Source organism: Callospermophilus lateralis, chromosome 5 (genome assembly GCF_048772815.1).
Source record: "Callospermophilus lateralis isolate mCalLat2 chromosome 5, mCalLat2.hap1, whole genome shotgun sequence".
NCBI classification, from domain to species: domain Eukaryota; kingdom Metazoa; phylum Chordata; class Mammalia; order Rodentia; family Sciuridae; genus Callospermophilus; species Callospermophilus lateralis.
The window spans coordinates 154,014,116-154,038,764 of NC_135309.1; the positions used below are offsets into that span (position 1 = coordinate 154,014,116).

General features: G+C 39.2%; 1 protein-coding gene across 1 annotated transcript in view; it reads left to right on the forward strand.

Moving 5' to 3' along the window:
- Dnah5 (dynein axonemal heavy chain 5) overlaps positions 1-24,649 on the forward strand; it is a 281,736-nt gene that overhangs the window by 68,705 nt on the left and 188,382 nt on the right. Inside the window, exons 4-15 of the mRNA XM_077109537.1 lie at positions 1,480-1,640; positions 2,250-2,471; positions 4,704-4,841; positions 5,764-5,940; positions 7,673-7,786; positions 8,526-8,633; positions 10,277-10,399; positions 11,712-11,927; positions 14,698-14,805; positions 20,615-20,700; positions 21,182-21,503; positions 22,328-22,534. Of these exons, the coding sequence (XP_076965652.1) occupies positions 1,480-1,640; positions 2,250-2,471; positions 4,704-4,841; positions 5,764-5,940; positions 7,673-7,786; positions 8,526-8,633; positions 10,277-10,399; positions 11,712-11,927; positions 14,698-14,805; positions 20,615-20,700; positions 21,182-21,503; positions 22,328-22,534 (1,982 nt within the window). The remainder of the gene's footprint in view (positions 1-1,479; positions 1,641-2,249; positions 2,472-4,703; positions 4,842-5,763; positions 5,941-7,672; positions 7,787-8,525; positions 8,634-10,276; positions 10,400-11,711; positions 11,928-14,697; positions 14,806-20,614; positions 20,701-21,181; positions 21,504-22,327; positions 22,535-24,649) is intronic.

Sequence of the window (24,649 nt, forward strand, 5' to 3'; positions counted from 1 at the left end):
TGCATGCTGTCTTTAGATTTCCTGGGCAGGCGTCCTAGCCGATCCATCTCATTCTCAAACTCGAGGAGGTATAAACCAGGCTCGTTAGGCGGTTGAGTTGAAGATCCCATGTTTCAAGGGTGGCATCTGTCCTCCCTCACCTTGCTGGCTTCAGTACTGTGAGTTCAGCATCCTAGGAAACCTCTCAATTCTGGGGCAACTGGGATCAGCAGCTCCTTGTTGTTGACCCGGGGAATAGCGTTCCAGACCTCTCCCCTTTGCATAGCACAGTGGTCCTCGGAATCCTCTTCAATCTAGCCCCTCTCGACCATTTTGGATTCTGTTAGGGGGCAGAGGAGTCTAATCGGTACTGAAATTTATGCAGGCTTTTTTTTTTTTCTTCCTTGCGCCACGAGACACTGTTTTCTTTGACCTCTCATGTCTTGGTGCCTTGGTGGAGACTTTCTGTTTAGCATCACATCACCTGTGAGACTCTGGGAGTAGTCATGAGAGGGGGAGATCATTCTGAATGAAGGAGAGTGCTTCTGCTCTCCTTTAGGGAGTTCTTTCTCAAAGTCCTGGTCAGACTTCTCTAGCCTCACACCATGAGGAGGAGGAACCCCCAGACGTACGGCTCCAGCAGGTCTAATCCCGGGGCTCAGGACTCAACCTCCATTGCACCCTCCCCCAATTCCTCCTTTAGCACTGTCCTCCCACCTAGTAGTCTTGGCTGAGTCCTCAGGACATTTGGCATCTAAAACTTTCTTGAGCAGATAAGAACACAGTAGAACAGCTCACAGCACATTCTGTGTACTTAAATGACGCACCCCATGAGCTAAGTGCTTGAACAACCAAAAATAAAATTTCAAATCCTGACAATAGTAACACTTAATGGATATATATCTGTCTTCCTAAAACAGGGTTTACATGGATTAACTTATGTAATTCTCACAATTCCAGATGCTTCCTTCTAGAATTATTATTTCCATTTTTTTCAGATGAGAAAACAGAGGCAAAGAAAGATTGAGTAACTTTTCCAAGATCGCATGTCTTGGAAATGAGCCTGGCAGTGTCCTGGAGGACCAGCTAATTGTGTTGACTATGGCCTGGAAGGGCAGCATGGAGAGGCGACTCCTGGTTTTTGACTTTGGCTCCTTCCACCTGTTGGCTGTGCAGCCTGGGCAGGTCACCTATGCCCACAGGTTGAGAGTTTTAACAATGTAGACAGGAACCTGGTCGAGGTCAGTGACATGTCAGTAGATGCTCTCGGCTCCGTCACCGTTCTTACTGCCCCTGAAGCAATGATTTAGAAATGAATCTAGGATCTGAAATCAAGAGATCTTTAGAGACCTTTTCAGGGTTCAGGCTAGATTCCGGCTAAGTCGTAGCGAACATGTGCAAGTCAGCAAGGGCAATATTTTAACAAGGAACCTCCATCCTTAAGTATCTATGTAGACTGTAAGTGGCATTTGTGACATTACAGCTCTTTTGCATTTGCAGGACAACTTGGCTCTCCAGGAGAAGTAAATCTTGTTTCTGGAAAGATTAAAAAACCTAAGGTGTTCGTGACTGAGGGAAAAGATGTGGCCCTTACAGGAGTGTGTGTGTTCTTCATCAGGCCCGACCCATCCAGAGCCATCACTCCTGAGAACATCCACCGGGTGAGGGGCAACTGTTTACCCCAATCAACAAAAACCCCCTGAACTGTGCAAAAGTGGAGAAAAGCACTGTGTTCACTGCAGTGTTTAAAACTGCTTTCAAGGAAGTACTTTTTAATCATTTAAAGCAAGCATTCAAGAAGACATTTCCTTTAAATGTTTTGACTAAGCAGGCTTTTATTAAGAAAAATTGATATAACATTATGTCTGTGTGTAGAGTGAGGTATTAATAAGTATTTCCCATACATAATTTACTTAATGACAAGTTGCAGACATTGAAAATAAGATTTCTCTAAGTGGAAAAGTAGCAATATTTATGTTTTGTATAAAACAAAGTGCAGCAAAACAGGTGTCCCTTGTCACCAAATGGGTGCATTATCTTCTCGGAGCAAATAAATTGGCAAACATCTGGTGCTCTATTTCATGCTTTTATTGTGATAACTGCAAATTATAATGGGAGATAGCTTATTTATTAACTAGGGTATCAAGATAATAATTTACTGGGTAAATTCACTAGAATTTGATTAATTAGCAACTTTTAGAAGTGACCCAGTGGCTATGTTGCAGCTGAGGATAACTTTTACAATAAAACGTCTCCTGACTGCTTTCCAGGAGGTGAGCTTTAACATGCTGGACACCGCAGATGGGGGGCTGCTGAACAGCGTGAGGCGTTTGCTCTCCGACATCTTCATTCCTGCCCTCAGAGCTTCAAGCCATGGCTGGGGTGAGCTCGAGAGTCTTCAGGACGCAGCCAGCCTTCGCCAGGAGTTCCTGAGCTCTCTGGAAGGCTTTGTCAGTGTCTTGTCTGGTGCACAGGAGAGTTTGAAGGAGAAGGTAAGAACTAGTAAGTTGTTCTTTTAAAAATGATCAGGTGGCCAACTACACAATCTATGTGTGGGTGACGCTTCTCTTCCATGATCCGCATTCTGCCATCTTGAAAATCTTGCAAAAATTAGTAGGCGATTTTATGGTGCCCCCAAGATGCCACGGTGACTAGATTTAAGTATTTATGTGTGCATAATAATAATTAAGGCATCTGGTGCTCCATGAAAAGGCTGGCAGTGATGTAGGTTTTTACTCAGTCATTTTAGATGTTTGACAGTGATGACCAGAGCGTGAAATACTTGTAGCATTGATGTGCATCCTTGAATTAAAGGAATCTGGAGCCAGGTGTGTGTGTGTGTGTGTGTGTGTGTGTTCAGCTGGGACAGTGGTGGAAGGAGGAAAGAGGAATTGTCACGTCTGGAGGGAGTGGGTTGGGTCCTGTTGCTTAGCTAGTGACTAAAACGGTCTCTAAGGACCAGTTTAGCAAACATGGAGGCTCAGCATTGTTCTGTGGGAGATTATTTGGGGGCAGAAGTTAGCAGATGTCTATTTTTGTGTGTCTGAGGCGGGTGTCAGAGGGAGAGAGAAGAGGTGAGGGAACACTGGAAGACAACAGAGCCCAGACCAGGTACCCTCAGGAGGAGAGATGCTGCTGTGGTACTGGTGGCAGTGCAGTGGCACTCCTTCCTCTCCAGGGAACACCAGTCCTATTGGAATATTTCGAGGAGATGTGCTTATTGAGGAATTGTGGGATTGGGGAGTTGAGCAGATTTTATCCAGACGGGGGCGGGTGAATCAGCTAACATCTGAATTGTATTTGCCATGAACTAGGTTATAGGTCGGACTCAAGTGCAGGTTAAATCAAATGAAATCGTTGGCCTTGCACTCCAAAAAGCAATGCTTTCACTTCATACTATAGTAAAGGTATTAAAAGGTGGGATAGATTCCCATATGGGATGAAACATTCTCTCTGGGAAGGAGCGGCAGCTGGGCCTTGGGCTGGTTGCTGAAGGTGTGTGGGACCATGGAGAAGTGCTGGAAGGCCTCCCAGGCTGGGCGGTGCCAGCAGAGGTGCACCAGGGTGGCATGCGTGCGGGCGGGTATAACCTAGGTGAGTTTGCCAGAGCTCTGTCAGACGGTAGCAATGTGAAGAACCTCAAGTGACAAGGCCACTTCTGGGGTGACAAAGTCACTCCTCTGAGTCCAACCCATGAGGACAGGGCAGATGTGGAGCTTGGCTTTGTATGGAAGGCGGCACAAGCATCACATGTGAGCAGAGGTGGGCTTGGGAGGCAGGACTGGGGACCACCAGAAGTCAGGGCTCAGGGCTCATGACAAAGCCTGGTGAAGGGGACCAGAACCCTGAGGAGGATGAGCAGTGGCTGTGTTCCCTGTGGCAGGACCCTGTAGCTGGAACACTACCTTCCCCTGCAGGCACCCTCCCCTTCCGTCTTTCCTAGGGCAGTCTGGCATTCCAGGGGTGGGGCTTGAGCTTCATGGAGTTTGAGGATGACAAATAGTCACAGCCCTTCCTACTGCTTCTGATCCTGTTGTAGGTGAAGCTGGGTCTGAGGGCTGAATTCAGAGGTTTACACAGGTTATCAGGCACACTTTTGCCAGAGGAAAATGCCCTTTCAAGCAGAGAGGCCCATTTGGTGATTTGGTATATTATTTGTGTTTAAAAACACTTCTTTGTGAGTCCAAAATCCACCTCCCAGTCCTCTGAGTTGAATCCAAGTTTGCCCATGAACTTGCTACCTAGAAGGGCCTGGGAATCCTTTTCTCTCATTAGTTCCAAAAAGGAGTAAGTAATAAATTAGGGACTACCATCCTCCACCTCCTCCTGTATTTAATTTCCTTCCATCTGTCCGAATCATTCCCTTTGGTTTTATAACTGGGTGACAATTTTCAAGTTCCTTCTTAATTCCCAACTTTTGTGATGTATGACCTCCCTCTCTTGCCTCCCTCCCTTTTCCCTTCTCTCTGGGCTCATCTTTTAAATTTCAGAGCCAACATTTGACCCCATGCTCGATCATCTTTCATTGTTCTTGATTTGTAGGGAAGACTGGGCATTATATATCGGACACCATGCTTTTAGGGATCTCTCACTGAGGGAGCAGGGGAGTGTATAGAACAGGACTCCCTTGAGATCTAGGCTTGGGGGTGATCAAAAATATCATGTGCATGTTTATGTGTATATTTAAAAGCATCATCTTGTTATTTAACCTTCATTTTAATTAGGTGAGCCTTCAAAAGTGTGACATATTTGAACTGAAGTCCCTGAAGGAGCCTATAGACTACCTGACTGTAGCTAGTAACCCTGAGACTTTGGAAAAAGTAGAAGGTTGTGTGAAAGTATGGATCAAGCAGATGGAACAGGTAATTCCCAGTTTCAGATGTCCCATTGCTGAATTGCCTGCGGAATAGGGTCTTTCATAGCATTCCCCTTTGCTGCTGTATCTTAACCTGTCCTTAAGGAGGTGAGAGGGCCAGTGTGCCTCTCCTTTATGGTAACCAGTTAAGAACAGTGAGACCCCTAAGTGGCAAAACTAGATGACTCTGTACTTAAGTAGCCAGAAAGATGCACTTCACCAATTTCTTTGGAGAGAACCTCTGTAGAAGAACAAATTTTTACTTCATTGTGTCCTTCAAATGTCCTTCAAAAAGCTTTAGGCTTCACTGCAAAAAAAATATTTTGGGAAAAGTCCTAAATGAAGGTGGATATTACATACATAATTAAAATTTACCTGCTCAAGGCATGAGTCTCCCAAGGTTTTATTACTTCAAGATTATATAATAAATGAGCAGGCAGAGAAATTTCCTGAATCCAGGGTCACCTAAAAACTCAATCAGGCCTTGTTAAACAAGTAGTTTTCAGTTAGAACAAATCAGTTTATTTTTTGTTGCTTTTTTTTTTTTGTACCAGGGTGGAACCCAGGGCCACTTTACTACTGAGCCATGTCCTCTGTCATTTTTATTATTATTATTTTTTTTTGAGACAAGGTCTCACTAATTTGCTTAGGGTCTTACTTAGTTGCTGAGGCTGACCTTGAATTTGTGATCTTCCTGCCTCAGCCTCTTGAATCTCTGGGATTGCAGGCTTTGTCACCACACCCTGCTTTGTTGCAGTTTTGATAAAGATACATGTTAAATTAGTAAGAGACCATCATCAGAAGCAGGTAAATGAATGAGAATGTGTCATGATTCAGATCGTGTAACCTCTTTACCTTTCTTTAGCTTGTGCATCATTTCCACCCCTCCAGCCCATTCAGTGGCTCATGAATTTTTTGTGCATTTACAGGTCCTTGCTGAAAACAATCAGCTGCGCAAGGAAGCAGATGACGTGGGGCCCCGAGCAGAGTTGGAGCACTGGAAAAAGAGACTCTCTAAATTTAACTACCTTTTGGATCAACTGAAAGGCCCGGATGTGAGGGCCATGTTGGCGGTGCTTGCTGCAGCCAAGTCCAAACTCCTGAAGGTTGTCAGCCATTCCTTTGTGTCTTATGAAACGAGAATGAAAATCCACTATGCATAATATCAAAGTGATAAGAAACAGAAAAGTGCTATTTTGTATTTATGAAAACCTTTTAAGTTTGAATCATAGTGTTTTTATAGAAGTTGGATGCTATGAAAATAACTGCTGAATTAAAAAAAGATTGATTGGGGGTACTTGCATGTATTGTGCATGTAATTAAGATAGAACAATAATATAATTACACACACACAGATAAAATGAATTTAGACCTTACAGAGGTAGTGATAATAAAACCTCACCTTATCTATGTTTAGTCCTGATATATTAGTTTCATAATGCAAAACATATTACCCTCAAATTTAGCAACCAAAAACAGCAAATATTTTTATCTCACCATCTGTGGGTTGGGGTCTGGGTGCAGTTTAGTGGGTGCCTCTGTCTCCGGATCTCCCACGTGGTTGCAGCTGGGATGTTGGCTTGAAGCACGAGGATCTGCTGCTGAGGTGGCTCCTGTGGTGGCTGATGGCTCCTGTGGTGGCTGAGGATTCGGCACCTTGCTAGCCATTGGCCGCAGGCTTCCTTCAGTTCTTCACCACACAGACCTCCTGCACCCCCGCCCCCATAGGGCAGTGACAATGTGGCTTCTGGCTGCTCTTTCAGGGAGCAAGGGAAGCCCAGTAGAAGCCATAGTCTTTGTAAACCAACCTTGGGGGTGACATACCTTTGCTTTTGTCATTTTCTATTTATTAGAAGCCCATCACTTGGGAGGCTGAGACAGGAGGATCATGAGTTCAAGGCAAGGCGCTAAGTAACTCAGTGAGACCCTGACTGTAAATAAAATGCAAAATAGGGCTGGGTATGTGGCTCAGTGGCCGAGTGCCCCTGAGTTCAATCCCTGGTAGCCCCCCACCCCCCCGCCCATCACTAGATTTAGTCCATGATCAAGGGGAAGGGATGACACAGAGCATGAATATAAGGAGTTGGTGGTTCCTAGGGAAAATGGTGGATGCTTCCTAACTCACTGGGCCTTGGTGCCATAACCCCTATTAGTTGCTAGTTGCATAGATGTTTTAATCCATGTGTATAATTTGAATAATCATTTGTTTCAATAAATGTGCTTTATATTCATCTTGTATCATTAAAGAAATATGAGAGATACGGTTGAGATAAGGTTCAGAAATACTATCAGTAGGAGCTTCGTGAAGTCAACTAAATGTATTGATTCATGCTAAATCATTTCCTCCTACCTCTTTTAGAAACCTTTTCATTTTGAAGTTCATCACCAAGAGCATAGTCCTGGCATAAGGTTGTCAGCTAATAAATAATTGCTACATTAATTGATGGACAAAGGCAGAGGGATATAGGGAAAAGGGGCTCAGGTTAGAATAGAAGACAAGGGGTGAGGTATGAAGTGGGTCCAGTTGCCAGTAGAGGTGGGGGGCTGTGAGTTTAAAGGGAGATCCTGTCCTATTGGGGCTCTATGCTAGCTAGAGAATAGATTTTATAAGAGAGGGCCTGGAAGAGGAGCCTTTTGACATTTAGTCATTTAGTCAGAAATTTTAAGTTGTTCTTCAGCATAGCAATGTCCCTCACCTCCGGGATTCAGTTTCATGCAGGCTGCACAGAACAAATGGCAAGTATTACCCAAGGGATTTGTGGTGACACTTAGTAGCTCTTATATTGGAAGTTGCTCTGTAGTAATTGCATTAAGATTGCTTTCCTGTATTGTGCTTAGGCTTGGCGGGAGACGGATATTCGAATCACTGATGCAGCTAATGAAGCAAAGGACAATGTCAAGTATTTGTATACACTTGAGAAATGCTGTGACCCTTTGTACAACAGTGATCCCGTGAGTTATGGATTTCTACTCCTTTAGTCCACCGATGACCCTGTCTGCACTAGCTGAGCAGAGTGCTGCATGTTGGATTTAGATACTCTAATATGTTGAAAAAGTCCTGCTCTTTTATTCTCAAGAAAATGGTGTATCACTCCCTATCCCTATCCATTTCTATGTCCGTCTCATCTATCATCTGTACCTATCGATATACCTACCTCCTATGCCTACTATGGAAGACAAATTATGAAATGTTGCATTTGGAAAGCATATACTGCACATTTGTTTTTATTGCTACATTATAATCATATGTGATGGTGGGAATCATTATGCTGTATTTGTATACCCACATAACATAATTTGATCAATCTCATTCCCTGGTGTTTATTTTCTATTAAATATTTCAGTTGACTTCTGGATTACACCTTGAGGAACTGTGGGAAAAGTCACTGGCCTGGGTTTTTAAGACAATCTTTTGCTTTAGGAAATGCCTGATTTTATTTATTATAAAATCAACTGGTAATATAACCTCTTTAATGTTGCTTGCATTGAAATAAAATTTGATTAACTATAAATGACTAAAATAATAAAAAAATTATTGTTAAATATTCTATATTTACAGAAAACATTAGGTAGCATTTAAAATTTAAATAAAACTCTCAAATTTTATTCTAATGAAGATGAAATGATTATACAATTAGAATCTGGATGAATTTGACCTTGTTTTCCTGAAAACTTGGGTGCTATCTTCCAGATATCTATGATTGATGCTATTCCTACACTTATAAATGCAATTAAAATGATCTACAGCATCTCTCACTACTATAACACCTCTGAGAAGATCACATCTCTGTTCATAAAGGTAAGTGCATGGTACAGAGTGCCTAGTCACATATTTCTTTGCCAATGGTCATTTTTGAAAATTACAAATCACCAAATTAGTCCAATCTAATGTCTATGTGTCTTACAATTTAAAAAAGGCTTACTCTATTGATAGAAATAGAATTAAATTTGTGAGAGGTAAAGTATAGCAAATAAAGAATTATTTTCCAAAATAATAATTGTGATAGTTTGTTATTTATATAATAAAAACAAAAAAGCTCTTTTTGGAATTTCTTTCCCTGTGTTACCTAGCCCACTTTTTATTCCTATGGGCAAATTATAACTAAGAAAAGCTACAGTTAACTGGCAATCTCCCATTTCCTATTCTTTACACCACATTCATTTTATGCCACAGTTGCTCACTTGGTGTTATTAGAACAGTAATCATGGTAATAAAAGCCACTTTCAATGTTCCAGTAATCTATAAAGCAATTATAATGATTCTGTCAAAAAAACATAATGATGTTTAGACCTTATGTCCTAGCTCATGAGCGTTTATGATAAGCACTGTTGCTATTTCCCTCTTTGAAAGTCTCTAAGAAGTAAATGTCTATTTCAATATCAAGGCAAACATTTCAAATGTTGCATTAAAATAGAAAGATTTTTGACTCTTCAAGGCTGTGTTCCAAATCCCCTAGCAGCACCAGGCATAATTCTTCCTGGGAACAGAAATGGTCAGCCTTTAGAGCTACCGAGGGGATTTTCCCCCTGCTCTGGTGTGGGCAGTCCAGGCGGAGAACAGGGATGTCTGCAGGATCCTCCCCTGCTTCTTCATACTTTAAAACTGTGTGTTGGGGCCAGGGGTGATATTCTGTAGGTAAATGAGACTCAAAATCTGTTTGAATTATTAATCTAGATTTCATACATATTATTTGTAAGACTTGCAAAACTTCTGTTTGTCAAATTATCAAAAATCTTTTGTTATGGAACTTTTGAAGTAGTACAAAAGGGTAGAGGCTTGTATACTGAACCCCCATCCACATCTCACCTCAATTCAGCAATTATCATTACACATCTGATCTTGTTTTGCCTACAATTTCACTCCTACCCTGCAAACCCTGGGTATCATATTATTCTGTGCATACATGACAGTCATTTAATTTTGCTTTTGTTTTATTTGGAAAAAAAATCAAGAAAATTCTGAAGGTTTTTTTTTTGTTGTTGTTGTTGTTTTGAAGTTTGGAGGGATGAATAATATGTTAGTGTTTCATAGGCTAGCTTTCCTGGCCTTTCTGTGATCTCCTTTTGACATTTTTACTATAGGTCATGGTGGCATGAAATATCAAAGTGCTTGTAAACTGCGAGGTAGATGCTACAGCAGGCCACCTAGGGAGATCAGGGAGACTTGTCAGATGGTAAGACAAGGAGGTGAATCCTTTGGTTGGTTAAGACCTTCTCCTGCATGAACAAGATGCTGCAATTGTTGATTTTCTGCTGTGCTTCCAACTCTGTGATTTCACAGATGATTTTGACAGTATTAAAGGTTCAGAGCTTATTATAATTGTGCTGGGAGAAAAGAAATCTAAAGATAGAGTTCACAGACTGTGAGTTCTGAGAAGTAGAAGAGTAGAGGGTCCTCTACTTTGATTTGTAGTCCACAGCTATTTTATTGGAAAATTCCAGGTGACAAACCAGATGATTTCTGCATGTAAAGCCTATATTACCAACAATGGAACCACTTCCATCTGGAACCAGCCACAGGATGTTGTTATGGAAAAAATATTATCAGCAATTAAACTGAAGCAGGTAATGGCTAGCTCAGTAATACCTTTAGGTGTTTTATTATCTTTGTTATTTTTGCTGAGACTATCTTAATTTATTTAGCATTTATATTATTGGTTGCTTAAAATAACAGTAATTTTTTAAAAAATTATTTACTTATTTTAATTGTTATGCATGACAGCAGAATGCATTTCAATTCATAGTACACATATAGAGCACAATTTTTCATGTCTCTGGCTGTACACAAAGTGGTCACACCATTCGTGTCTTCTTACATGTACTTAGGGTAATGATGTCCATCTCATTCTACCATCTTTCCTACCGCTATCTCCTCCCTTCCCCCTCCTTCCCCTTTGCCCTATCTAAAGTTCCTCCATTCCTTCCATGCCCCCCCCCACCCTATCCCCATTATAGATCAGCATCCTCATATCAGAGAAAACATTTGGCATTTGTTTTTTTGGGATTGGCTTACTCCATTTAGCATAATGTTCTCCAACTCCATCCATTTACCTGCAAATGCCATGTTTATTCTCTTTTAATGCTGAGTAATATTCCATTGTGTATATATAATACAGTTTCCAGACAAAGACACATCAAGAAAAGATAACTTAAGACCAATATCTCTAATGAACACAGATACAAAAATTCTCAATAAAAATCTGGTAAATCAAATACAAAAACATATCAAAAAGATAGTGTACCACAATCAAGTGGGGTTCATCCCAGGCATCCAAGGTTGGTTCAATATATGAAAATCAATAAATGTAATTCATCTTATCAATAGACTTAAAGAACAGTAATTTTTTTTACTGTTAAGAAAATTGGTTGCTAATAAACCTTTCCAGAAAGCTGAGCTGTTGGGGTCCTCTATGTCCTGATACTATGCTAGGTTCTGGAGCTACAGGGTGAAGAAGATGATATAGTTTTCCTTCAGCATCATTCTATAGACCTATGGGGAGGTAGGAACATCTATGCTGTTACCAAAATGGTGGGGCCAGGGTAGGAAACTATACCTTTGAGTTGCACCATGAATAATTAAGAGCTTGCTAGATTGGAGGATGGGAAAAGATGATATTCCAGACTGACAGATGGCATGAAACTGTGAAAAGATGGACATTTTCTTCCTAAATTTGCTGGTACCTGCACTTAAGAAAACAAAATAATCATTGTGTGTTCTCTCTCTCTCTCTTTCTTTCTTTCTTATTTATTTGTTTATTTATTTAATGGTCTGGATCTGGAACTCAGGGTCTTGTGCATGTTGGGTGGGTGTTCTACCACTGAGCTACACTTCAGCCCCATCATACTCACTTGCTTATACTTGGCTTTTGATTTTAAGGAGTACCAGCACTGCTTTCACAAGACAAAACAAAAGCTTAAAGAAAAACCAAGTGAAAAACAATTTGAATTTAGTGAAATATATATTTTTGGAAAATTTGAAACTTTCCATCGACGCCTTGCCAAGATAATGGACATCTTTACAACCTTCAAGACATATTCAGTCCTACAAGACTCTAAGATTGAAGGGCTAGAAGACATGGTCACTAAATACCAGGTTTTATACTTTAAGACTGTATTCACTGTCATTGTCCATAACTAAACTTTAGTATTTGATACAAATAATGGTATTTAGATTGATTCAAATCATCAGTCTAAAATGTAAAATATAATCTCATGATCCCTTAATAATGAAGAAATTAGATTTGTGTATTGCATAATTGTGTTAATATGCTCTTTTCAGGTGTGTTATATGAATGACTTTCCAATACTATAAAATAAATTACCATTAGAAAAAACTTTTCCTTTAGTAGAATAAGAAAACTGTTTAAAAATAACATATTATTTCATTTACTAAGTCAAGAAACATTTAATGAAGAACATACTAAGTGTCAGGCACTAGTTGACACCAAGTTCTGAGTACCATTCAATTGTCTGTGCATTTAAGCATTCTATTTGAACACATATTAAAAGTATAAAAAGACAGATTTCGTTAGAGTTCTAATATTCCTAATTATTTTGAATTTTCTCTTTATCCTGTAAAGGGACTTGTATTCTGAATCTTAGTTTTGAAAGTGGGCACAGTGACCTACTAGTGTTTTGAAGATTTTTAAAAGACAATTTACAAACAGAATATGTTTTGAGTTTTTAATGTGGGTCTAGTCAATTTTTCCTTGTTTGGGGATATTGACTCTAGAACTTAAATTATTGTTTTTTCCTATTTGAACTTGAAAAGGATCACAAAATTTACAGCCACACATTAATTTTTGTACTCTAACTGAATTAGGGTAATATAAGGAATCTTTTTCATTTCCTGAGTACATCAGGTTTTAGGAGAGAAAATACTTTTATATAGCAGGGAACATTTAAATTGTGCTGTGTATCATCTGCAAGGTGGATAAGCTACGCTTTGAAACTGTTGTTTTTTTCAAGGCAAAGAGAATAGGCCCATTTATATTTTCAGTTTGGAATCGTATAAATTATTTTTTTTATTTTAATAAAAAAATAACTTTGGGACAAATTTAAAAGCTTATTTTGAAAGAGAAGTTGAACTGTACATCTAAAGGCAGATAAGAAGCTTCTTTTAACCCGATAAAAATACTGCACAATTGCTTTGAAATTTTAAAGTGAAATACTGATTAAAATGGATACACCAGACGGTAGTGAGATAAAACGTAGATGGTTCATGAAAGCACAAAGTGAGAGTTTCATGAATCAGGGCCAACATCAGAAGCTCAAAATGGCATCAGGGGAATGAATCTCATGCTCTCTGCCTGGCTGGTAAGACCCTGCCCAGCCCTTTGCCCCCTTCCCCTGCTTCTCGTCTCATTGCATCATCTTCAGACCCAGGGCAGGCAAGGTCAGTCCACTCAGGGCTTGCAGAGCCTTTTAATTTTTTTGTTTTTTCTGGAAGGTTCTGCCTCTGGATAATCTCATGGTTGTTTCCTCTTTGGCCTTTAGAGCTTGACTTAAATCACCCTTTCAGTGACGTTTAGCTTGACCTCTGTTTCATTACTTTAAGTGACATTACCCATGTTACCTGGTCAGAGCTGATAGTCTTTGTTTAATTGTGATCTCTATATATTCCAACTCCCTGTCTCCACCAAGTATGTGGCTAGATGAGGTCAAGGTTATTTGTGGGTTCTGTTTATTCCTGTATCTTCAGAGTTTACTGGCACAAAATGGGTGTGCAACAACTATCTATTAAGTAAATTATTAAATAGACTGAGTTTGATTAATTTAAAGGTCACATTAATTCACTTATTTAACTTAATATTCTTAAGCAATCATTAGATCTAATCATAGAGCAGGTTTTCCTCTGGTCCAAATTTTTTAAATTACTACACTAAGTAGTAATTTAAATCTTTTAAATTACTACAATAAGATATTATAACATCTTTTCCATTTTTTCATATGCAAAATTTCTAAAAGTAACTGATTTTTTAGTTACACAGGATGAAAAAGTAGGTTGTTTTAACTTGTAAACTTGATTCAAGAAATTATGTAGTTTATACACCTTTGTCTATTGAGAGATTTGAATTGATGATTAAGTAGAAATGACTTTGAAGGTGAGATTATGGAAGGAGGCCCAATATTCTTCATAAAAATTATATGCCTCTGTCAATAGTGTGGGCACCTGGGTTTGAGAATGGCTTAGTACCTGTGAAGAGCGATCACAGAGCACTATAGCTCATTATTCAGTGCAAACAAAACCTCTGATGATAGTATTTTCAAGGAGATGAATTGCTTAATTTGTACTTTCACAGTCACAGACTGTAGCCTTGCAGGGCAGTAGGAAGCAATTAATTTTAGAGAGTTTTTAAGTGGTAGGTTGTGGTTTTTATTTAAGACACTTGAAGCTTGAGTAGTAGTTATCTTATCAGTAGACATTAGAACCTAGTCAATTTATTCCTATATTGTTTGTGTTGTATAAAAACCTTATTTATATTCTGAGATGATTTAAATTATTTAACAAACAGTAATTTTGTCAATTCTACTGCGTTGTTTTTGTTATTTCAGATGTGATTAATAAGTAACTTTTAGAGAAAATATCTCTCCTAATTTTCAAATGTGTTTTTTAATTTATATTTTTTCTTCAAAAATATAAAACCTCATGAAAATGCTTTCCAAATGATTTCTTTAAATGCAGCATGACGAATTATACTGCCTATAAAACAATAAGCACTAAGCAATGTGAGTAATTACAGAAATAGGCTTCTTTTAAAGTTCCCAGGAATGATTGTGTAGATTCTGCATTTAAGGGTCATAGTTAGTTAAATAATGCAAGAATATTAAAATGTTGTCTTATTTCTTTCATAATATTCCAGGACATTGTTGCAACCATAAAGAAAAAGGAATATGATTTCTTAGACCATCGGAAAATGGATTTTGCACAGGATTATGAAGAGTTTCGCAGGCAGACTAATGACCTTCATGTAGGTTGTATAATAATATTCCTGTTGACAGTCGCATGTTTATTTTTCCCTTTCTGTGTAATGCTGCTAATCATTAGCCATTCAGAAGAGAGAGGCGTCTTCATCATAGAGGTGACCGATAGCAACCTCCGTCTGCATTTGGTGATTTCAGATGAATAATTGAGGGCTCTATTTTGTAGATTAAAGGGTCATAAATATGGCTTTGGATAATGATCTATAATCACAGACTTCTGCTTGTCTTCATCCTAGTTCTTAGAAAGTTAACTTTCATCTTCCTTTGAAACACTGTGGCTGTTAGAAAGAAGACATTTGCTTCCATTTGTTTGTTACTTTATAGCAATGATTATGCTCAGAGGAAGCCTAAGTAGACCTCCATGGTGTCTGGCAGGTCCCAAAGGCAGGGCTGCTGCTGGTCTTTGAAACCTTAGACAGGAGGATGCCAGGACCCCACTTGATCTTGAGGGTCTCGTTCCCCTCCCCACTATTCACTGTGAACAGTCATCTTGACCTACAGCCCTTGTGAGCAGCATGGCCATCATCAGCTTCTGAGAACATACCATAAGACTACTCCAGCTCCAGATTCCCGGGGCAGGGTTTGGGCTTGCTAGTTCCAGCAGAGTGCATAGACTGTGGCATCCTGTGGTAAATACAGAAGGGGAAGGACTCAGTAGGGTTCTTGGGAATGTTTGTTATGAGGAAAGGTGATAACTAGTAGGAAATGTGAGATAACCTGTAGCGTCTGCCATAGTTAATATGTAGACCTCTTTTATCTCAGTGAGGTGCAAGGGTACAGAAAGGGTACAGAGGAAAATGACCATTCTATCACTTCCTTTCAAGAATTTTTCGTTTGCACTAAAGTTGTGCATGTCAAGGGGAAAAGAGCTGGGAGGCATTGTTGGAGGAGTGAGTTCAAAGTAGAAGGAATCGTCACAAAGCTAGCTAACTGTGTGCCAGGAGCTGTCCTGAGCACTTCATGTTTGTAAATTGATGATCACAATAACCCTAGGAAGTGGGTGCTCTATAACTATCATTTTGCAGAGGAAGAAATTGGGGGCATGGTGAGGTTAAGTGACCTTCCCAAAGTCACAGATAACAAGTGGCAGGGTTGGGTCAAACCTGGGAAAGCTGGCTGTAGAATTAAAATTCTGAACCATTAGGCTCTATGACATTTCATTTAGTGAGAAGATACAGTGTTTATAATAATTTAAACAATGATATGTTTTGGAGTCTGATTCAAACATAAGGACAGTGGATCCTGATTTCTTTGTGTTGAAAGTTGATGGACAGCGTGGGTCCTGATTTTATGTTGCATAATCAGTGTTCACTTGTCCTGTCCTCATCTGTGTTTCCTCAAAGATTTCCGATCACATGGGAGGTACTTCAGTAGCTAATGGTAAGCACTTTGAGGGCAGGGATCATGTCTTAGCCCCATTGGTTAATAAAATAGATTTACTGCAAAGAAACATGTGTTTACTATATAACAATGATGTATTAGGCATCAATGCTATGGGTAGATTTGCCTCCTAAACTTACAGTCAGACAGGAAGCAGTGATATGATTGAAATGTGAGTGCATATTAAGTTAGAATAGAGGAATGAATACAGCACCCAAAAGAGGGGAGGGGATTGCAATTATAATCTAAAATGACTCATTATAAAATAACAATATTTTGATACTGTGCCAGAAAGCAAGGATTCAAAGCTAAAAAGATATGGACCAAGTCCTAGAGAAACTTGTAAGGAAGACAGGCTTACAAAACATGCATAGAGTCGGATGGTTGCTATACCAAATAAGATAGGGTATGCACCTGAGGGACATCGGTCTCATACTTCTGCTTGGCTAGGGTTAGGAAGGGTCCCAGGAAAATTCTATGCTGGATGCTAAGGAGGTGTTTGTGTTTTCTCAGCAAATGGGATAGATGTTAATTCATAAGTTACTGAAACATGTAATTTAGCTTTTTTATTATACTTTATTAACTCTTATTTTATTAATTTTTTTTTTGCAGTTCTTGGGAAAGAACCTAGAGCTTCCCACATGCTAGGCAAGAGCTCTACCACAGAGCCATACTCCTGGCTGGACTCTCATTTTATTATTACTTAAATTTTTGTAGTTGAATGTGAGAATGTGGAGTATATTGTATTAGTGTTTGGTGTTTCCTGGGATGTCCTCTGAGACATTAGGTCATTGTTAAGTTTTGCAAATGTTCTGTGTGTGCTGAAATGGGTAGTGTTCCTGTTGGGATTTGGGTTCTTTATATCTATATCAAGCTTTTAATTGTATTATTGAAATATTTTCTATTCTTATTAAGTATCTTTAAAAATATTTTTTTAAAGGAGTAATTTTAGGTTCTTAGAAAAATTGAGAGAAGCCCAGAAGTTTACCATATATCCCCTGGTCCTGCCTCTGCCCCATTGTGTGACTTCCCCCATTATTGACGTTCCTCATCAGATGAATACACTCCTTACAACTGATGACCCTGTGTTGACACATCATTGTCATCCAAGAACATCATCCACGTTAGATTCACTGTTTGGTGGTGTACATTCTATTGGTTTGGACAAACGTATACTGACACATATCCACCATTATAGAAAAATGCAAAGTATTGGCACTGCCCTAAAAATTCTCGCATCCACCCATTCATTCCTTCTTCTCTTGACAATCCCTGTCTTTTTAATGTCCTAGCTTCTGGCAAATATTGACCATTTTATTGTCTTCATGGTTTTGCCTTTTCAGGAGTTTAGTTGGAAGCATATAGCCTGTGGCCTTTTCAGATTTTCTTCTTTCACTTAGTTTCATGCATTCATGTCCCCTTCATGTGTTTTCATGGCTAGATAAGAGTCATATTTATTTCTAAGAGTCATATTCCATTACTCAGTTGTGAAGTTTCACATCACCTTTTGGAAGATGTTAGTTGCTTCCAAGTTTTGGCAACTGTGAACAAAACTGCAATAAACATCTGTGTGCAAGTTTTTGTGTGGACATAAGTTTTAAACTCCTTTGGATAAATATCAAAGAGCACAAATGTTGGATTATACAGTAAGAATATTTTTAGTTTTATAGAAATCTACTAAACCATACTTGAATGTGTCTGCACCATTTTGCATTTTCACCAGCTATGAATGATAGTAGCGTTCCTGTCACTCCAAATTCTCCCCAGCATTTTCCATTTTCAGTGTTCTGGACTTAGGCCATTCTGATAGATGCATTGTAATACCAAACAGTTTTTGATCTCCTTGAGCTATTGTGACTGCTATGTCACAGATTATTTTATATATTTTGGTTTGTGGGTTGGATCTTATAGGCTTAGACTTGGTATATCTGCCAGGGGAGTTATTCCCATTAACAGTAATGGTTGTCTCTATTTCTAGTGATGCTTTTTGTCCTATAATCTATTTTGTGTTTTATTTATATTGCTACTCCAACTTTCTTTTAATATTTGTCTAAAATATTTTTCTGTTCTTTAATTTCCTATTATTTTTTACTTACATATTTTGAGCATGTCACCTTAAAATTTCATCTGGTTGGAATATATTTTATAGCTGAGACTCCCTTCCTAGTAGTTGTGAGTTTGTTGGTTAATTCTTATTATTCCTTTTACTCCTTTTTCATTGGTTCAGGTCAATAATGTTCTACATGTATATTTAGTTGTTTCTGCATATTTTTCACAATGTTTAAAATTATTTGATATTCTATCCACCTCTTATTTCTGTGTTATTGTTGTATTGCAGTTTAGTTGTACTTTGCTTTTAAACTTTCCAAATGTCTTGTTGTTATTGTTAATAGCTATGTAGATATCCAACATGTTTGCAAATTTATTTGCTTGCTATTACATCTGGTCTTCTTTCTTCTTCTTTCTGTGGGTTCCTTATAATTGTTAAAGAAATATATCCTTTAGTGGTTACTTCATCAAGAGTTTACCAATGGCAACCTCCTCTGGTATTTGCCCCCAAACCTACAAAGTTGCCTTTGATATTTAATGTCAGTGTGGCTTCACATGTAATTTTACTTTCTAAGTTATTTTTCTTTATACCTAATCATGTTTCATTGACTTTTGGCATCTGTCTTTCTCAATCAGGTATGTCCTATAAAAATTTATTTCTTGATGAATAATTTTCTTTCCCCTAATTGTTTTTAAGTATTATTTTTCTCTTTATATTTGATACCTCTGCATTTTAAGTGTGATTTTAAAAGCCTCGAGTTTGGTGGGCCTTCTCCACTTATAATTTGTTGTTTTTGTTTTTTAATTGTAGAAAATTCTCAGTCATCATTTGAAATATTTTAGGCTCTTCTTCCGGAACTTCCAATAAATATATGTTCTTTTTTATGTTGCAATAGGTAATACCTTCTTTTTCTAACTTCCATTTCTACTGTGCCTCTTTTTTGATATTTTCTTTTTTTTTTTTTTTAAAGAGAGAGAGAGAGAGAGAGAGAGAGAGAGAGAGAGAGAGAGAGAGAGAGAGAATTTTTTAATATTTATTTTTTAGTTTTCGGCGGAAACAACATCTTTGTTTGTATATGGTGCTGAGGATCCAACCCCGGCCACACGCATGCCAGGCGAGTGTGCTACCGCTTGAGCCACATCTGCAGCCTGATATTTTCTATTTTTAATTTCTCTGTAGCATTTTGGGGCATTTATTTTAGAACTCTCTTGCAGTCCATTAATTTTATTTTCAAGTATATATTATTTACATCTGTTGTATATTGAATAGAATACTTTTATCCTTTCTATGTATAACTCTTATTTTTTAAAATTGGAGCGCCCTTATTTTCTATTATCCTAATCATTTTATGGTCTGTTTCTTCTTCTTTTTCTCCTTAATCATTTTAAACACCCTGATTTCAGAGTCCTTTCTGACTGTTCCATCATCTCTAGGTCTTGGCATGAATTCTCTTTGTGCATTCAGCTGCTTGTCTCTTAAAGATCCATTTTTTTTTTTCATGTTGTTTTCACAAAAGCTTTTGAGCTTGTCTTCTTTAGCAGTTATTTGTTTCCTCCTGTGGGAGTCCTAATGCCTCGGGCTTTGGAAGTGTTCCTGTGGAGTGGTTTTGCATTACTTATGCTAAGGTTCTAGTGGCATTACCTAGTTTCTGTGTGAATTTCTTGGGGATCCTTTTTATGCAATGTGGACCATGAATGTGGGCCCTTTATCTTCATGTGCCACAGGTGGGAGGTCAGCTGCCCCTGGCAGTGGTCAGCAAACCACACTCAAGTGCCAAGTCTTGCCCTGCCTGTTTGTTTTTAAGGCATTTCCTGTGGCTACTTTTTGACACCACTGTGGCAGAGGTGAACAGTTGTGAAATAGATTTGTGTTTCACAAAGCTGAAAATATTTACTCTCTAGCACTTGGTGAAGAAAGTTGGGGGATCCCTTTCTAGGATGACTTCTCCCTATTCATGGCTCTGGGTAAATGGCAAGCCTCATGTGCTTTCTCAATTTTTAAACATATACTTCCCTACCAAGCACTGGACAGCAGCACTTTGTGGATCCTGGCTTGCTATAGGATTTGTTGAGGGTAGTAGACCCCCAGAGTTCTCGCCCCATATTGTAAGAAGGTCCCAAGGCCTGTCCCTATGTCCAAGGTGCATGGAGCCTGCCATGTTGCCAACTCTTACCACTCTGCTTCCCAGGTCTCTTTATTTCTGGCTTCTGGGCATTTATTTTTCTTTAAAATTCATCAAATTTTCCATTATATTTTGTCCTTTATTATAGACATTTGTAGGGAATCGAAAATTCTTTTCACTTGTTACTAAACACAATTCCCTATGTTAATTTTTTTGTCCATAATCACATTTTATTCTACTTTAGAATGAATTGCAGAAGTTCATGGATGTTACATTTGAGAAGATTCAAAACACAAATCAAGCTCTAAGTATGTTAAAGAAATTTGAGAGGTAAAAATTTGAAATAATTTTCCAAGTTCCATTTTCTAAAATTGGAGTAACTTGAGCATAGTTTATCTATTATTATTATTATTACTGTTATTACTTCATATTCTAAAGGAAAGAAAAGCCTCTTTTGACAGCCCGAGTCATAAAGTCACAGTTTTAAGTTCTTTAGAGGATTAGGAGGATTAATTCTCTGAAGGATTAAGGCTTTGCTTTATTTCTGCAAATAGAGAATATGCTCAGCTTTGAAGTACCTTGTGACTGCCTGTAGTAATATGTCTAATGTTGGAGTAATTTGAAAAAATTCTTCCCAAGTTAATAGTTTTGCCTACACTGTAAGGATTGATAGTATCTCAATTCTTTTAATATGTTACACAACTGTTTTGTTCTTTCCCATTACCATATGTTTTAAAATAAATGCTAATAAATAAGATTAGTAGATATCTTCCCATTAATTCAAACTTTTACTTTTCTGCATTTTCTTCAGATTGAATATACCTAATCTTGGTATCGATGATAAATACCGACTGATCCTGGAGAGTTACGGGGCTGACATTGGTATGATTTCAGAGCTCTACACAAAGCAGAAGTATGACCCTCCTCTGGCTCGAGACCAGCCCCCCATCGCAGGGAAGATCTTGTGGGCCCGCCAACTCTTCCACAGGATCCAGCAACCCATGCAGCTCTTCCAACAGCACCCGACAGTGCTGAGGACAGCTGAGGCCAAGCCTATAATCCGCAGTTACAATAGGTTGGCCAAGGTCCTCCTGGAGTTCGAGGTCCTCTACCACAGGGCATGGATTCAACAGGTGAGCCCCTAAACTGATGCTCTTTAAGTGGTCTCTACTGGAAAGCTTCTGGAGCTTTTCTGTAGCATTGGCAGGATAGTCCTCCGGGAAGCTGGATTTGTGGGTATTTTAGACATCACTTTGATCGACTCTATTGAAAGAATATAATTGTCTGTTTGGAAAGCATCACAAACCATGCATCAGAAACCCATTTTTATTTAATTCGTAAACTCCTTTGTGAGAAAATCCTCTTTCTGAGTTTCTCTACCCTACAGGTTAGGGTTTCTTTCTTTGTAAAATGTGATAAGACCCGAATGTGTCTTATACAACAGTATGTCTGTTAGACAAAGTCTTAAATATATTTTTTGGCAATCTTAGTGGCTAATCAAATTATCCCCTACAAATATTTACCTGTAGATTGGCAGGAAGTGGTGTGTCTTAGCCATATTGATTGTATTTCTAGGTAACTGAAAACTGAGTTTAGTTGGGTTTTGTGAAACTTTCAATAGAAGGAGTAACTGAGTAGGCACGAGGGTGCCTGGTATCAGGGAGCTGAACGGCTCTTGGGAACTCACCACCATGGCATGGTCCACTTCTCTAGCAAGTGTGAGAGTCATGAAAGAAACATTTTATTGAATTGACCGTGCACCATCACCACCAAGAACCTGGAGATTATTTCTGAGAGAGAATTTAGGTAAGAGCAGGCATTCCCATTGCCTTTAAATCAGGAAGCTCAGGTCCATGCAAGAACACTTAGCAACCTGGATCCCCTGGAGTGGCTGAGTGAGATGCTCTTTGTGTTCACTGAATGTTCTGATGGTAATGATGCTGACTTCTTCCCACAGATCAGAGAAGTTCACAGAGGTCTTGAGGCTTCTTTGTTGGTGAAGGCTCCAGACACTGGGGAGTTGTTTGTGAACTTTGATCCTCAGATATTAGTCTTATTTAGGGAAACAGAGTGCATGTCACAGATGGGTCTGGAAGTGTCGCCATTTGCAGCTGCCCTCTTCCGGAAACGGTATATATACAAAAAGAACTTCAGTAACATGAAGGTATAGTATTTTTAATTTTCCCTCTTCTGGATAGTTCTTAAATACATTTAAAAAAATTGGGTGGTGTGTCATGTTGGAGGACAGAAAATGACCAGAATGGCTAGAGTGCAATGAGTGAGGGACAGTGACAGAGGATGAGCCTGCAAAGTTGGATGGCACCAGAACGTTGCAGGTCTTGTATAAATTTATGTACCAGAAAAATCATTGACAGAAGTTGAGCTGGAGAAGAGGGCATGATCTCATTTAATAAAAGTCATCTTTGCTACTGGATGGAAAGTAGACCTGGCGAGGAAGCAAGAGTGTCAGTGGGAAGACACTTTCTGGACTGTTCCACAGATCTGGCATGGATAAGATGGAGGCTTGAGCTAGAATGGCAGTAGAATTGATCAGCTATCAAGGAGTTGTGCCATCAGGCAGGATAAGAGGGAACTCAAGGATAATTGAAGTAGGGACTACCATGAATTATATAGGTTACATTCTGTCTAACTGCAGTGGCCCTCATTGTGAGTACCATTTATGAAGATGCCAAAGACTTGAGCTACTTTACTTTGGAAGGTAGGTGGGACTCAGTAGCTCCCATCCCAAGGACAAGATTGTTTTTAGACATCAAGAGGAGGTGTCGTCCATTAGATATGGAAGGTTGGAGTCCAGGGAAGCTGTCAAAGTAGAGGCATGGTTTGGAGAGGTGGAGAATATAGTTGCTATTTAATGACGTTCTCCTGGATAGAATTCTTAGGGAGAGAACATAGACAGGGAAGAGTAGAGGGCCACAGGACCAAACAGCGGCTCCAACATTAGCACATCTGGTAGAAGAGGAAAAATTAGCAAATAAGATTAAGGAGTGGACTTTGAGGTGGGATGAAAACAAGGGTCAAGGAACCAGGGGCAAGAAAAACCTCACGAAGGAGGGACAGGTCACCAGTGACAGGTGGTGCTGCCCAAAGACAAGAAAGACCAGGGCAGAGATGCAGCCCTGGTAGTGGAACATTCACATGGAAACTGTCATCAATAGATCATAATGGTTAATATCACATGAGGACCACACATTTGCTTTGCATGTTAAGCCATTTTCATGTTCACTATTTCATTTGATCATTCCCATGATCATGTTAGGTAGGTGAGATAGTATATAATTATTTTATTTTCTAAATGACCAAACTGGGATTAGCGAAGGTTTCACAGGTAAGTGGCAGAACTACTAACAGAACCCAGAACCCACAACTTCATGTTATATTCAAAAATTCAGTATCAGAAATGGGCAGACCTTCTTTGAGTGCGTACTCATGAAGTACTAGTCAGCCCGTTGGGATTTCCTTATAAATTCCTCTTGGTGTCTTGGGAAATCATTTTGCCAATCTACATATTTACAAAGAAACTATTTTTATTAAGAAACCATGTATCTTTTTTTTTCTGGAGGTACTGGGGACTAAACTCGGGGATACTTGACCACTGAGCCACATCCCCAGCCCTATTTTGTATTTTATTTAGAGACAGGGTCTCACTGGGTTGCTTAGTGACTCACTTTTGCTCAGGCTGGCTTTGAACTCATGATCCTCCTGCCCCAGCCTCCCAAGCCACTGGAAGTATAGTAGTGCACCACTGTGCCTGGCTAAGAAACCAAATTTTTATGAGTATAAAAGCACCGATGATGATTTTGTCTATGGAGGAGTTGTTTTGGTAACAGATAACCCCCAAATAGGGTACATTTCAATATCCCTTCATTTTATCTCAAGGGTTTTTGGCTAAAGAGATTGAGCAGGGTTAGGATGATTATGTGTATGACTCCATGGACTTCCAACAGGGAGGATGTGGCTAGTAGGATGTCTTGCACAATAACTTGGGGGCAAGTGCTACAGTGAATGAGGAGGAGGCAGGTGGTCTTCAGGGTGTCCTGATTCTCACAGCATCACTTCTGTTGTGTCCTGTTGGGCTCCAAAATTCCACCCAGATTCCAGGGAGGGCAGAGGCATAGACGACAACACCACCACCACCACTACTACTATTGCTGCTGCTGCTGCTGCTGCTGCTGCTACTACTACTACTACTACTAGTACTACTACTACTACTTCGGAGGAAGAGGAGGAGGAGGAGGAGGGACCAAGAATGTTTTAAAGC